Here is a 16043-nt window from a genome sequence, read left to right as displayed (position 1 = left end):
TGTCTGTCAAATAAATAAACAAAATCTTTAAAAAAAAAAAAAAAAAAAAAAAGATCCATTTCCCCTGTTTATTAACTGAACAAGTATTGCACACCTCCCAAGTCCCTGGCAATGTTAAGACTATGTAGATTCAGAACAAGTCTCTGCATTTATAGAGCTTACATTCTAATGGGCATTACTTTGTGTGTTCATCATGCTTTTATATAAGACCTGATAAAACTCCTCCTTTCCAAAGCCTCCCCTGAGTAGTATTTAATAAAGGTCAAAGTTCAAACTGTACCTTACTATGCCACTCATAAGTGTTTTCTTCTGTGTGGCCTCCTGACTACTGGGATGTGTTAAACTGTGGCTCAAACACTGACTTTCGTGAAACAAAGGATTTTTTTTCTTTTGAACTTCATGTTTGGAAGAATTCACATGACAACTCAGTTTTCTTTTAAAAAATCATTTTATACAGCCATTTTCTTGTGTGGACTCTCTGATGTTCTTCCCGCTCCTATTATTTTTATAGGACTTATCACCAGCATGGATTCTGTGATGAATGGTAAGATTTGATCGCCAGCTGAAGCTCTTACCACATGTCTCACACTTGTAAGGTTTCTCCCCTGTGTGAACTCTCTGGTGAGACTGCAGCTGTGAAGAGCGACTGAAGACCTTACCACACACATCACATTTGTACGGTTTCTCTCCAGTGTGGACGCTCTGATGAAGCTGAAGACTTGAGGCCTGACTGAAGTGCTTACCACACTCCCCACACTTGTAGGGTTTCTCTCCTGTGTGGACCCTCTGATGCATGTCAAGATTCAAGCTCCACTTGAAGCCCTTCCCACACTCCTCACATTTGTATGGCTTTTCCCCAGTGTGGACTTTCTGATGGGCTTGGAGGTGTGAACTGCGACCGAAACTCTTCCCACACTCTTCACATTTGAATGGTTTCTCTCCACTGTGGACTCTCTGATGGGCCAGAAGATTTGAGGCCTGCCTGAATACTTTCCCACACTCTTCACAATTATATGGTTTCTCTCCTGTGTGGATTCTGCAATGAATTTTGAGATCTGCTCTACGACTGAATCCCTTCCCACACTCGTCACATTTGTATGGTTTCTCGCCAGTATGGATCAGCTGGTGAATCTGAAGTCGGGAACTCTGATTGAAGCCCTGTCCGCACTCCTCACACTTGTAAGGTTTCTCTACGCTGTGCGCCTTCAGATGGATTTGAAGATACGAACTCTGACTGAAGCCCTTTCCGCATACCTCGCATTTATAGGGTTTCTCCCCTGTGTGGACTACCAGATGAACTTGATAATGGGAGTTCCTCCTGAAGCTCTTCCCACACTCATCGCATTTGTAAGGTTTCTCTCCTGTGTGGACTCTCTGATGGGCTTGAAGGTTTGAACTCAGGGTAAAGCCTTTACCACACACATTACATATGTAGGATTTCTCTCCAGTGTGAACACCCTGATGGGCCTGAAGACTTGAAGGGCGACTAAAGCCTTTACCACATTCCTCGCATTTGTAGGGTTTTTCTCCTGTGTGGACCCTCTGATGAATGTATAGATTTGAACTACAAATGAAGCCCTTCCCACACTCCTCACATTTGTATGGCTTCTCTCCCGTATGGACTCTCTGATGGGACTGAAGATGTGAATTCCGACTGAAGCTTTTGCCACATGCATCACATCTGAATGGTTTCTCCCCAGTGTGGACCCTCTGATGGTCCTGGAGATGAGAGGCCTGACTGAAGGCCCTTCCACACTCCTCACAATGATAAGGTTTCTCTCCTGTGTGGACTTTACAATGAACAGTAAGTGCTGATCTACGACCAAAGCCTTTCCCACACTCCTCACATTTAAATGGCTTCTCTACAGTGTGGACTTTCTGATGGGTTTGCAGAAGTGAGCTCTCACTGAGTTCCTTACCACACTCACCATGCTTATAGCCTTTCTCCCCCATGTGAACTCTCTGATGAATACGAAGAACTGAGCTATAACGGAAGCCTTTTCCACACTCCCTGCAGGTATGAGACTTTGCTTTTAAGTGCAACCGCTGATGAAGATCAAAGGTAGAGAGATCACTGAAGGTTTTTCCACATTCGTTACATCGGTGAGGTTTTGGTCCTGTGTGAGTCATACTATTCTGGTCCAATGTTGAAATCTTCACACTGTCTTTCTCACTATCATCGTTGCTATAAGATTGGTCACTTCTGTAAATTCCTTGATCTAGATGATGTGAAATCCAACCAATGACATCAACATCCTGTTTACATTGACGCAGCTTATTTTTCATGGAAACTTGCTGGGATCTGTTCCGATAACTCTGTGACTCAGTCAGAGAAGATTTCCTCCACGAGTCCTGGGCTCTCAAAATTGGAAGGTGTGAGTTTTCAGTACCATTAGGACCATCCACTTTACAACATGGTATACAGTTCTCATCTTCAGAAATTTGAATGGAGAGTCCTGTCCCAAGCTGGCAGGGAGAATCACCTTGTTTGTGAAGTTGAGAACTATTTATCATGGAGTCTGGAGGTCTGGATAGGTCATTTGTAATGTGTTGCCAGATTTGCCAGCAGGAAAGCTCTTCACGTGGCTCTCTGCCTCGAACAGTCCTCAGCGCACTTTGGCTGTTCCCTCCTATAGGGACAGAAGTCAGAGATGTGGACAAGTGAAAACTTTGTTCAAAGAGTTAAGATCTCACACTTAGGACAACGTAGGAGACTTTAATGAACCCCAGGATAGTTTTGCTTACCTTTTTCAGCATTTATGAAATACTCTGGCTTACACACTGATCGAAACCAACAACAACTTAGCATTAATGAAATCCATCTAAAACAAAATTACTACCACCTGACAATTTAAGTCATTTTTCAAAAATTACATGGTCTTTCCCACCACAGTACAGTGTCAGTAAGGACAAGCAGCTGGCAGTGTTGAGCTTTTAACAGTGCCTAGCAGTCAGTAGGTGTTCAGGAAATGTATGCACAGATGAATCCCAGTCTGATGTCTGAGATTGTCCAGAATTCTAAATCCCAGTTTAAGTACAAACAAATCAGAGCAGCACAAGTAAGGTGTCTGAAATAGGACAAGGATGGGAAAATACAGTTTGCTAAAAAGTTGAAAGTCTGCACCAGAAGCAGCAGTATACTAAGGGGGTACTGAGGAGAAAACCAAGGGTGCTAAAGAAGGAAAAGCATGAAGATCTATACACTAGATCCTTCTGAGACTTTGGTACTGGCTCTCTAAATGCCTTTCCCCACCCCCGTCCCAAACCCCCACCTCAAAAGGAGTCAAATTTAGAGGGCAGGGAAGAATGCTGTCTCTCTGAAAATTGTGTGGAAAATTTTTGTATATAGATACATTGGCCTTCAACATGAATGACTGTTTCGAAGTGCAGAGCGCAGTTTACTGGTGAGCTAGGAGATAAATTCCATCGCTCATGATATTTAGAAGAAACATACTAGAAACTATAAGGAATTATAAGTAGGAAAGCTGTCATTACATGAAATGCCTTCAAAAGGCATTTATTTATTTTCCATTTTATTTATTTTTAAATTTAATTTTTTCAGTGTCCCAAGAAAGTCATATATTTAAATCCATACACAAATATTAAGTCTGGGGCGCCTGGGTGGCTCAGTGGGTTAAGCCGCTGCCTTCGGCTCAGGTCATGATCTCAGGGTCCTGGGATCGAGTCCCGCATCGGGCTCTCTGCTCAGCAGGGAGCCTGCTTCCTTCTCTCTCTCTCTCTCTCTGTCTGCCTCTCAGTGTACTTGTAATTTCTCTCTGTCAAATAAATAAATAAAATCTTAAAAAAAAAAAAAAAAAAAAAAAAAAAAAATATTAAGTCTGCAGTAACAACATAAGATCCATTTATGATTATATATCTGCATTTGAAAGAAGCAAATGGGATGCAGCTGGGCAAATCTTTTTAGGGAAAGGCTAACTCATAAGCTTGCTATTTTCTGAGACCTTCCATGCCCTGATATAAAAGATACAGAAGTTGAATTTTTTCCCTCCTCTGGGGCAGCTACTTAACAAGTGGACAGAAGAATCCTCTATCAAAAACAAACAACAAAAAAACCCACAAAGGGCACCTGGGTGGCTCAGTGGGTTAAGCCGCTGCCTTCGACTCAGGTCATGATCCCAGGGTCCTGGGATCAAGCCCTGCATCCGGCTCCCTGCTCTGCAGGAAGCCTGCTTCTCTGTCTCCCCCTCCCCCTGCTTGTGTTCCCTCTCTCGTGTCTCTCTCTGTCAAATAAATAAAAATCTTAAAAAAAAAAAAAGAATTCATTTGGAAGACGAAAAATATTTTGCAATATCCCTTTTTCACATGGATCTGTCCACCACAGATCTTAGCTATTTCTGTGGAGGGCAGGTTTTCCTATAGATTAACTCATTCATTTATCCAACATATATTTACAGGGCCTCTGCCATGTACCAGGACTATTCTAAGCACCGAGGACAGTGAACAATCAACAAAACACAAATTTCCTCCACTCTTGATGATTACACTTCAGTGAGGAGATGAAGATAAAATAAGCAAATGAAAAAAAATATGTGAGGCGACAATCACCCAAAATAAGGCAGCGCACAGACTGTCAAGAGAGAATGACATTTTCAACAGGGTGGTCAGAACCCTCACGGGAGATTAGAATGGAGTGACCTGCAGGAAGTCCAGAGGGGTCTGAAGGGTTCCAGGTGAGAGACTATTCCAGGCAGAGAAGAACAAGTGAAGGATTCTGGGGCAGAAGCTTCCTTCACAGGTCTGAGCAACGGCAGGGAGGACAAGATGGGTGGGAAAGGCGGAGCAAGAGGAAGGACAGCGGCATTCAGCCAGGCCATGGGGGATGAAGAGCAGATCCCAGAGGACTCGTTACAGAAGCTGCTCTCGGTAGTTTTAATTCCAAGTAAAATAAGCCGTAAGAGAATTCTGAACAGCAGACTACCATGATCGGACTTGAAGTTATAAAGGATCCCCCAGCTGCTACTTAAAGAACAGGCCACAGGAGCAGGTGGGAGCAGGCACCACTGCAAAGCCTGCGGCGATAATGCAGGGAAGAGGTCTGGCACTTGGACACGGGGGACAGCACATGGGTGCGCTGAAACAGAAACAAAGCAGATGGGCAGGAAACTGCGACAACGCACAGCTGCTTCATTCTTACCCACATTTCTCTCTATCTGGGGTGCTGTCTTCATCAACCACAGCCGCCTCTCTTCTCTTTCTGTGAGCCATTTATCTCGTTTAAAGGGTTCATGTCCTGAGAACACGCAAAGTCATGAGTTAAAATGAGCATGCTACTTCCTAGAGAAGATTATCCTATTCTGCAAACCGCAAACAGTGGTCTTTGAGGAGTTGCCGTGCCTCTAGACAGATATTTTCCAATTCTTTTTGTATATTCTTCTTACAAACAATACCTGTATCTTTACTGAAAGTAAAGATTTGGGGGACAGATGGATAGAATGTATTATTTCTTCACCCTGTGTTTAGTGTCTAAAGACCCATGTGATAGAAACCAAGCTTTGGTTTCTGGATACATGAGCTTACCAGTTTTTATACCAATGTAATGAAAGATGATACTACTGGGCGCCTGGGTGGCTCAGTTAGTTAAGCAACTGCCTTCGGCTCAAGTCATGAGGCTGGAATCCCAGGATCGAGTCCTGCATTGGGCTCCCTGCTCTCCCTGCTTAGTGGGGAGTCTACGTCTCCCTCTGCCCCTCGCCCCTCTCATATAAATAAATAAAATCTTAAAAAAAAAAAAAAAAGAAAAAGAAAAAGAAAAGAAAGATGATACTCTTGTTGCCCTGTTAACAAACCATTTGGTTTCATCCAAAAAGTACCTGTTTCCTCCATGCTGATTTAATCACATGGATGCATTAGTACTAAAAGCAACCCTGTGACTTTTGGACAGTAGATTTAGCGGTCTATAAAGTGAAGCCAACTTCAAAAAACAGATCCTCAAGATCTGTACTTCTATTTTCACAAGGGCCTTACCAAGTATATAAATCTGTTTTTGAATTATAACTATTAATTAAAATTGCAAGTAGGTATGTTAAAAATAAATAAATAAAACGAACATGCTAGAGCTAAAATTTACTGGAAATTTGAGTTCCAACTGCATATTCAAGATATCGAAAGTATACTTTTCAAACCTTTTTTTAGTTATGCCCCATTGAAGAAATAGCATTTATTTCATGACCCAATTACAAACATAGAGATAGGTATTACCCAAACAAAGTTTGAGTGACCTATTTCTAACCTGTCTGTTTTCCCCCTATCTCCTCCCAGTGACCCTCACACACTCATGCAATCAACTAGTTTTTTGCTGCAATGTATCCAAAGAAGCTCTGATATTTTCTCTCTATTGATTTCATTCAAAACCGCTCAGAGAACTCAGTAAATCAGTTTTATAATTCACTAATATGATAGGAGTGATATCTGAAATCAAATAGACAAGGTTATCACAGTATACTGTCCGTTTATAGTCCTTTACAAAAACCCGAATGAAAAAGACCTAAAAGATCCTGTTCAGAAAGACCAGAAACATCCTATGTCCCACAAGAATTAGCAAAGTCCAATCCCTAAACTCAGGGAACCATTTTAAGAGCCCCAAAGCCTTAAAACCCCAAGGTGACAAAGGTCCTCCAGAGGGAGGCTGTTCTCACCCACTGAGACGAGGTTCCTGAAGTTTTCTAACATGACGTCCTGGTACAACTTCCTCTGGGCAGAGTCCAGCAGCCCCAGCTCCTCCTCCGTGAAGGCCACCGCCACATCCTTGAACGTCACTGCTTCCTACACATACAACAAACACATACAACCTCAATCTTACACCTAAGTTCGACTGGGAGAGGTAGGAGGATGGGTGGGGAGGTCTGGTGGGGAGGACCAATGGGGAGGTGCTCTGGCCCCTGAGCAATCTGTAGATTATCCAGCCCTTCTCCTTCTCTCCTGCTGATGCTACACACCGACTGTCCTCAGCCTCATCACAAGTGCTGCTATGGAAAAGAAAGCTTTACCTATTTACCAGGCCCTCTCAGTGAGCACTGTTAATAAGCAAACTCCCTAAAATTCTAACAGGTGTATCCTCAACTAAAAAGGTTTTACTTTTTAATCAACACTGCCAATTACTTCAGAAATATCGAACAGTTTAGCGCCAGCAGTGTCTTCCACTAAGGTGGGAACCAAGTCAGGAGTAGCGCTCCTTGTGGAAACAAACCAAAAGGGCATGCCAGGTCACTGAATGAAAAACTCTCTCTCCTCCTGTAATCTGTCTCTACTCCAGATCTCTACTGTTCTGTGTGAATTTAAGCAGACGTCTTTTTCACAACCCCTTGTCTTCATATTTAAAGTGAAGATAGGGGCACCTGGGTAGCTCAGTTGCTGGACTCTGCTCAGGTCATAATCTCAGGGTGCTGGGATCCCTCCCCCTCAGCCCCTCCCCTGCTCAAGCACTCACAGGCTCCGGCTCTCTCTCTCTCTTTCTCAAATAAATAAATGAAATCTTAAAAAAAAAAAAAAATGAAGATAAAACCAAGCCCCTCTTCATAAAATTGTTCTGAGGTGTCAATGCAGGGAGCAACAAAATCTTTAGCACCCCTGGATTTTTTTAAACTAAGGTTATTATTTTGACTAAAAATTTAAAAAAAAAAAAATATGCTGGGGGCACCTGGATGGTTCAGTGGGTTAAGCATCTGCCTTTGGCTCAGGTCATGATCCCAGGGTCCTGGGATTGAGCCTGTGTCGGGTTTCCTGCTCAGTGAGGAGCGGGCTGCTCTCTCTGACTCTGCTGCTCCCCCTGCCTGTGCTTTCTCTCTCTCTCTCTCTCAAATAAATAAATAAAATCTTTAAGAAATAAATAAATAATTTTAAAAGTACACTCAAGGGAAAAAAACAGTAAATAAACTACACATAGGGTTTGTGACTTAGGTTTGGGAAGACAGAAGCTAGCTCTTGTGATTAGAAAGCTTCTAACAATATCTTTTCCTGTGAAGCTGAAGTCTGATCCCAACAAACTGTGCCATATTTGAATATCCTACCAAAAAACATCCAGTGCTCCAGATATAAAACGGACCTCTTCAATTCTGAATACCCAATACCTAACACATTAAGGACAAAAAAGGGCAATAATTTTCAGAACGGTCTTTTGAGAAACAGATTAAATCAGGAAAACTATCACTGTAGTGTTCCTAAAAGAGTAAAAAACCTAAACTAAATGTCTATGAATAAAGAATAGTTTTAAAAAATAGGTATAAAAATGTGAAGAGAATATGAGACAGCAACTGTTATATAGTTACTGTGTGCCTGGCTGGCTCAGTCAGTTGAACATGTGACTCTTGATCTCTGGGTTGTAAGTTTGAGCCCCATGATGGGTGTAGGGATTACTTAAAAAGAAATAAAATCTTTAAAAAAAAATTGGTGCGTAATATTAAATGGAAAAAAAAAGATTTAAGTTGTATGTTATGGGGTTGGGGGATCGACAAACAAGTGAAAAGGAAAAAAAGTACAAACTTCCAGTTCCAAAATAAGTCACAAGGATGAAAAGCACAGCATAGGGAATATAATCAATGATATTAAAATAACTTCATGCAGTGACAGACTCTAACTACACTTATCATGGTGGACAGTCTGCGATGTACCTGTCAAATCACTATGTTGTATGCCTGAAATTGATACATTACCTATGTTTCCATTTAAAAAAATAATAATAATAAAATTAAAGAATAAAAAATTTAAAAAAACAAAGGTACGAAAGATTTTTAAAAAAGAAATCTTCCAAGATATAAAGCTGTATCTATGTCATGAATGCAAACACACAGCTATGAATACATGTGATGATGAGATTACAGAAATAACCCATCTATTTGGAAGCAGGGGAAGGAGTGAGGTGCAAGATATTCTCATTTCTATTAATTGTTCTACTTTTCCTTGTGAGATTAAAAACGGATGAAATGAAAGCTAAAGCCGAAACAAATTAAACTTAAAAGGCATAAAAAGAAAAGCACCTGACACACTCAGCAAGTCTGCAGACGCACTCTCCTTAAAAGAGAACTTACGTGCAGGCTCTGAAGGCCAAAATGATATTTTTTAAAAAAGATTTCATTTATTTATTTGAGAGAGAGAGAATGAGCAGGGAGCCCAATGTGGGCCTTGATCGCAGGACCCGGAGATCACAACAGGAGCCAAAGACAGATAGATGCTTAACCGACTGAGCCCCCGAGGTACCCCTAAAATGACATTTTTAACAGCAAGAAAGGCAAGCCCTACTCACCTTGAACATGCTCATATTCTCTTTCCTTCTGGGGAAACAGAATCCTAGAAAGGAGAAAGAAGTCAATGGAAAAGGTCAAGTACACCATTAATCTATGGGACTGTGCAGGTAAACATGGCGAGATGAGCAGAATTCGGCACGTGTACCAGACAGCCCCCGACCCCTTTCAGCAGGAGTTCAAGGAACCACCTGCCCAACCACGTAAATGGCCCCATCCCAGTGAGCCTGTAGTTTCCACAGCAGTAATTCTTACTCTGGGTAGGGTATAAATCGAGACAACAGCCATAAGAGAAGGCTCTGGAGTCAATATGCGAGGGCTGAAATCCTGGCTAGCCGTGTGATCCTGGCCTGATGATTAACATCTCTCTGTCTCGGTTCTGTTGTCTGCAAGTGGGGGAAAAGAATTATCAATCTCATGGGATTGTTGTAAGGTTGAAAGCTATCAGAGCGCTGTCAGTTTCTTATTCCTTTCTAATTGCATAATATGTTCGCAGAATGATATTCTATGGTTTGAAATTATCCCTGTAAGTCTAATCCCTAAATGATTTCTACCAAGAGAATATTGTTAAAATACGCTCAGTGGGTTGAGCCGCTGCCTTCGGCTCGGGTCGTGATCTCGGGGTCCTGGGATCGAGTCCCACATCGGGCTCTCTGCTCTGCGGGGAGCCTGCTTCCTCCTCTCTCTCTCTCTGCCTGCCTGTCTGCCTACTTGTGATCTCTGTCTGTCAAATAAATAAAATCTTTAAAAAAAAAAAAATACACGAGAGTTCACGGTTGTTGCTCTGTCATATGAGTCTCGGTGACGGCTCAAGATCTCTGGTTGTCTTCCTGATAATTTGTTATCTCAACAACAGTATCTAAATCCACACAGCCCACTTTTTCTAAAAAGGTATAAAAATAAGTGAAGTTTCTTTTTAAGCAGGAAGCGCACTTTTGACAGGTAGGCATGTAGGTAAAGAAAACTAATCAAACCTAAGATTCTGCAAACAACAAAAGAACAGGTTGACAGTCCACACCTAAGGTAAATAAAAAAGGCAGGCATCTGAGTCGTAAGCATATTGTTATGAATAAAGGAATGTATAAGAAATAAATAGGTAAGGGGCGCCTGGGTGGCTCAGTGGGTTAAGCCTCTGCCTTCGGCTCAGGTCATGATCTTAGGGTCCTGGGATTGAGCCCCACATTGGGCTCTCTCCTCAGCAGAGAGTCTGCCTCCCTCTCTCTCTCCGCCTGCCTCTCTGCCTACTTGTGATTTCTCTCTGTCAAATAAATAAGTAAAATCTTTTAAAAAGAAAGAAAGAAACAGGTGAGAAGAGAAAGTTCCTGCTATGGCAGAAGGCAAACCAAAATATGGAGAATGAAAGAGAGTTAGAAAATCATCAGTGGATGCTACAAAAATGGTGAAAGTTTGGTAATAAGATGGTCACACAGTCTCAAAATATTAACTGGCAGATTCTTTGCCCAAGAAAACAACCTGATACCAGCAACTGGAACAAACCCACAGACACGGGCTTCTCATGATGCACTGAGAAGGTGGCCTCACCGCTTACTTCTGGAGCATTCCTGCTGCTAACGCAGAGCCGGAACCCAATCACAAATATCAGATAAACCAAAAAAGGAAGGACATTCTACAAAGTACTTTGCCCATATTCTTCACACAAATACCATGAGCTAAATAAAATCTGAGGAATCATTCTATTTTGTTTTGTTTTAAGTAACCTTTACATCCTGGAGATGAATAGTTGAGTGCTCTACCAAATGAGCCAGCCAAGTGCCCTGGAATCATTCTAGACTAAAGGAGATTAATGAAATAAAAACTAAGTTCAACGCATATTACAGGACTGAACCCTGAACTAGAAAAGGAAAACTGCTCTCAGAGACTTTACTGGGGAAACTGGAAAAATGGAATATGGGCTGTGGATTAGGTAACAGTGTGTTATCACTGTACTTAATTCCACTTTGATCAGTCTCTAGCTTGCCTTCAAATGGTTCAGCAAAAAACCAGAAACAACATACCAGTATGATAAAGCTGTGAAAGAGACCAAAAAAAAAATGGCTCTGGAAGCTAGCAGCAACAGCAGCTAGAATTTGGTGTTTCCCACTGGTCACAGAGAATCTGACAGGGCCACTCAGTCTTAGCGATGAATGTGAAAAGGACAAGACAGTCCTTAACACAGAGACAAAGACTTTCTAAAATGACAAAAAAAACAAACAAACCCAAGAACTGCCCTCCCAACACGAGTGGCTGACTATTAATAATAACAACTGAATGGAAAACAGTATGGAGGTTCCTCAAAAAGTTGAAAATAGAGCTATCTAAGACCCCGCAGTTATACTACTCGGTATTTACCCCAAAGATACAAATGTAATGAACTGAAGGGGCACCTGCAACCCATGTTTATAGCAAAAATGTCCACAATAGCCAAACTACGGAAAGAGCCCAGATGTCCATCAACAGATGAATGGATAAAGAAGATGTGGTATGTATATACCATGGAATATTATGCAGCCGTCAGAAAAAAACCCTGAAATCTTGCCATCTGCAATGACATGGATGGAACTAGAGGATATTAGGCTGAGCAAAATTAAGTTAATCAGAGAAAGACAATTATCCTATGACCTCACTGATAGGAGGAATTTGAAAAATAAGACAGAGGATCATAGGGGAAGACAGGAAAATATGAAACAAGACAAAACCAGAGAAGGAGATAAACTGTAAGAGACTCAATCTCAGGAAACAAACTGAAGGCTGCTGGGGGGTGGCGGGGAGGGATAGGTTGGCTGGAGGATGAACACTGGGGAGGATATGTGCTATGTTGAGTGCTGTGAATCCCATAAGACTGATGAATCACAGGGCGCCTGGGTGCCTCAGTGGGTTAAAGCATCTGCCTTCAGCTCAGGTCATAATCCTGAGGTCCTGGGATCGAGCCCCGCATTGGGCTCTCTGCTCCGTAGAGAGCCTGCTTCCTTCTCTCTCTCTGCCTGCCTCTCTGCCTACTTGTGATCTCTCTCTGTCAAATAAATAAATAAAATCTTTGGAAAAAAAGACTGATGAATCACAGACCTGTACCCCTGAAACAAATAATACCTTGTATGTTAATTTTTCAAAAATTTTTTTAAAAATTAAAAGAAAAATATAGTGAAAGAAGAAAAAAGTAGCGACAACTGAAGACTCATTTTGTTTCTCCCACCTACTAGATAAAAACTATTACAATATTCAGTCATCAACTTGGTTCTGCTTCTGGATAGCAGGTAAACCAGAACCAACCCTCACTGCTTAAAACTCCCAACTCAGCTACCACAAGCCAAAACCCTATAAGCAGCCCCACCTAATAACCTCTTACTAAGACACCTGGGTGTGTGGGCTTCTTTGCTTCAGCAAGCTAAAATGAACTTAACTCTTTGATTACAGGTACGTTCCTGGGGGTTCTGGCTGACACTAACAGAGCATCAGGTGCTGGGTGTGGAGTCTGCTTAGGATTCTCTCTCTCTCTCTCTCTCTGCCCCTTCCCCCATTCATACTCTCTCTCTATGAAAATAAAATAAAAAATAACAAAGTAAAAGAAGTTAGGAAATAGCCACAGCAGTAAGAACAGTAACAATGACAGTTCAGACTATGGCAAAAATATTTCCTGTTAATGAACAGTAACTACTAGCTGATCTTCCGACTTCAGGCAGAATTTCTCTGGTGCGAAAGATGGCAAAGAATCCATTCCTCAAGGCCTGGGAGAAATATATCTTCAGATTTTCGAATCCCCTCCATTTTGACTCTATACTTGCCAGCTGCTTTCTGCTCAAATCAATACGCTGCAAGGAGACCGGACAGTTGACTGGTGGGTTTAAAAATCACTGGACTAAGTAGACCGTACGGTACATCCAGCTCAGTTTTATCTATGACATCCAGCGAAGTAAATTTTCTAGGTCTGTTTCCAGACAAGAGGCTTTTTTGAGCTTCTCGAATTTTTAAGTGCACAGGAATCTCCCTGGGATCTTGCTGGAATGCAGATTCCTGGCCCCACGGGCAGAAATTCTCTATCAGAATGTCTCAGAAGGGGTTCAAGGACAAGTATTTCTACCCAAGTAATGCCGACGCCACTGGTCTGCAGAACACAATTTAAATGGCTCTGCAGTGTACCATCAGGCCCAAGGGAAATAGCGGCCACTAACAGAAATATACACAGAGTAACCAGGTAAAAGGCTAAAATGTTATTGTTACATTCCAAGGTTATGGGTAATTGATGGTTTTATTTATATATTTTTGTATTTTTCATAATGATTAGGCTACTTTTATAATATAAATACTATTTGAAATATATGACACAGATCAGAAAGTTACTTTAAAGTAACTTTAAAGGAAAAATAGGGGCACCTGGGTGGCTCAGCTATTAAGTATCTGCCTCAGCTCAGGTCATGATCCCAGAGTCCTGGGATCAAGCCCCGCCATCAGGCTCCCTGCTCAGGCAAAAGCCTGGTTCTCCCTCTCACACTCCCCTTGCTCGCATTCCCTCTCTCACTGTGTCTCTCTCTGTCAAGTAAATAAAATCTTTTTAAAAAATAAAATTTTAGGGGCACCTGGGTGGCTCAGTGGGTTAAGCCGCTGCCTTCGGCCCAGGTCATGATCTCGGGGTCCCGGCATCGAGTCCCGCATCGGGCTCTCTGCTCAGCAGGGAGCCTGCTTCTTCCTCTCTCTCTCTCTCTCTGCCTGCCTCTCTGCCTACTTGTGATCTCTCTCTGTCAAATAAATAAATAACATCTTAAAAACAAACAAAAACAAAAAACAAAAAATAAAATTTTAAAAGTAGGAAAAACAGGGGTGCCTGGAAGGCATCAGACTCTTGGGTTCCCCCCTGAGTCATGATCTCTGGGTCATGGGATCCAGTCCCCTGTAGGGCTTCACAGTAGGGAGTCTGCTTGAAATTCTCTTCCTCTCCTTCCGCTTCTGCCCCTCCCCAGCTCGCACGCGCGCTATCTCCCTCCCTCTAAATAAAACAAATATTTAAAACAATAACATAAAGTAGGAAAAACAGCAGTACTGCTGAACAGAGCCACTGTGTGGCGGAAATGTGTTCATCTGTGTAAAGCTTTTAGAATCAAACTTAGCAAGGCTCAGCTATAATCATTACGCAAGCGCGTGTCCCACACGTTCTCCGATTTCCGTGACCATCTTAGTAGAAGAATGCCAAGCCCTCCTCACGTGGAGCTCTGATGCCTCCTCCTCCTCCGCGCAGTGCTTTCAGAGAAGTCACTGCAGGGGAAGGAAAGGGGGCTGTGACATACCAGGTTTGTGCTTCCATTCCCGATACATCACACTCCCCGGTACCAACTAGCAGCAACTCTCTCCTTCCAAAAAAAAACAAAGGTCAGGAGTCCAGAAAATTGAGCTTCCTGCGTTCATAGAACCTAAGAAATGGGCGCTTCTTGGTTAATTACAGTAGTTTTAATAACAAGAAGTCTCCCGCGAGGCAGTTTTAAACCTTTTACTTGTACTACCTCGCTTCTTGCCTCAGAACACTGTATTCCTCACAGCACAGTATGAGCGACGTATTACTCCTACTTCCCTTTTACAGAACAGCAAACCGAGACACAGAGGGATTAAGTAACCTACCCGGGAACCCACCCATATGAAGACAAACAGCTCGCGGGTGGGAAGCTAGGACAGGGGTGCAGAAAGCTCGGGAGACCCTCACACCCGGGAAAGCACAACCAGAGTCCGCCCCATCCCGGACAGGTCCCCAAAGCGCAAAGCTCCGCCCAGAGGAACGCAAATCGCCACCCTCGGCTATCAAACCTCCGTTTTTAGCCGCTCTTCCTCTTTCTCCCCCAATGAAATGCTGGTGGCTGCGGGACTCAGGTGCGTTCTCAGGGGAAGTTTGAATGGGTCGTGGACAGCGAACCTGAAAGACTTTAATCAGTGAAAAGATGGCTGCTACGGCGGCCTCCTGGGGCGGAAGTGCCTGCGACCAACAGGCGCTCCTGGACTACACTTCCCAGAATTCCCGAAAACCACCGTCTTCAATGGAAGTACCTGCGACTACACGGCACTCCTGGACTACACTTCCCAGAATCCCGCGGAGGGACGGGAGGGAAGGTTTATAGACCCGCCTCACTATAGCGGCAGGATGTGATTACTCTGCACCACGGGTTCCAGACTCTCTGGGGCTGGGGGTAAGGGGCTGTGGTCACTATTACTTTTCACCGACTGTGGGACCGAAAAAGAGAAAGATGCTCCCCTTAGGCGGAGATGCCTGACTGCTCTAAGCTCCCGGTTTTCAAAAGAGGGTCTGGGCAGAGGTCTTTACTATTCTAGCACGTCGGCGTCAGGAGAGTGTAGATTCTGTTCCTCGAAAGGCGGAGAAACTGAGTACCGCTTCAGACATGCTGGAGGGACTAAAACACACAAATCCACTTCCTACAACAGAGACTTCCTGGTAAACCCCAAAGAGCTTCACCATAGGATTAAGACCAAAAGGAAACATGGCCTTCTTGGGCAGGAACTAAAAGCAAACGTAAAGTCACCTCAGTCCGTGAAATTGCGTGAAAGTGAATTGCTGGCATCTTCCAACCCTTGCAGAAGCAAGTGAAAAGTCCTTTGCAAAGAAAGATGTCAATCATCATCCTGGGCCTCAAATTATTTCTGTAACTAGAATTTGTGATGTCAATATTACACCAAGAGAACTTTCAGGGGGACAAAAAGCACTACTCGGCATACAGAGGGCCATTTCATAATGATAAAAGATTCAAAGTGCCAGAAAGTAATGACTTCAGTTTATACTTTATAAAGGGAAAA

General features: G+C 42.8%; 1 protein-coding gene across 3 annotated transcripts; it reads right to left on the bottom strand.

Moving 5' to 3' along the window:
• Nucleotides 1-429: 429 nt before the first annotated feature.
• Nucleotides 430-15254, bottom strand: LOC116580329 (zinc finger protein 226-like). Of its 3 annotated transcripts, XM_032326579.1 has the most exons (6): nt 15045-15254; nt 9513-9643; nt 9260-9303; nt 6657-6783; nt 5156-5251; nt 430-2630 (listed from the first exon to the last, which is right to left on the bottom strand). In XM_032326579.1, exons 3-6 carry the CDS (start codon nt 9272-9274, stop codon nt 445-447), a joined length of 2424 nt encoding a protein of 807 aa, XP_032182470.1. In that variant the 5' UTR covers nt 9275-9303; nt 9513-9643; nt 15045-15254; the 3' UTR covers nt 430-444. The 3 variants fall into 3 exon arrangements, with proteins under 3 accessions (XP_032182470.1, XP_032182469.1, XP_032182471.1); XM_032326578.1 differs by lacking the exon at nt 9513-9643; XM_032326580.1 differs by lacking the exons at nt 9260-9303; nt 9513-9643 and having other exon boundaries at nt 15045-15163.
• Nucleotides 15255-16043: the final 789 nt, after the last annotated feature.

This window comes from Mustela erminea, chromosome 19 (assembly GCF_009829155.1).
Source record: "Mustela erminea isolate mMusErm1 chromosome 19, mMusErm1.Pri, whole genome shotgun sequence".
Lineage (NCBI taxonomy): Eukaryota > Metazoa > Chordata > Mammalia > Carnivora > Mustelidae > Mustela > Mustela erminea.
The sequence above is the reverse complement of the archived record's forward strand: the minus strand, read 5'-3'. Positions and strand labels throughout refer to the sequence as shown.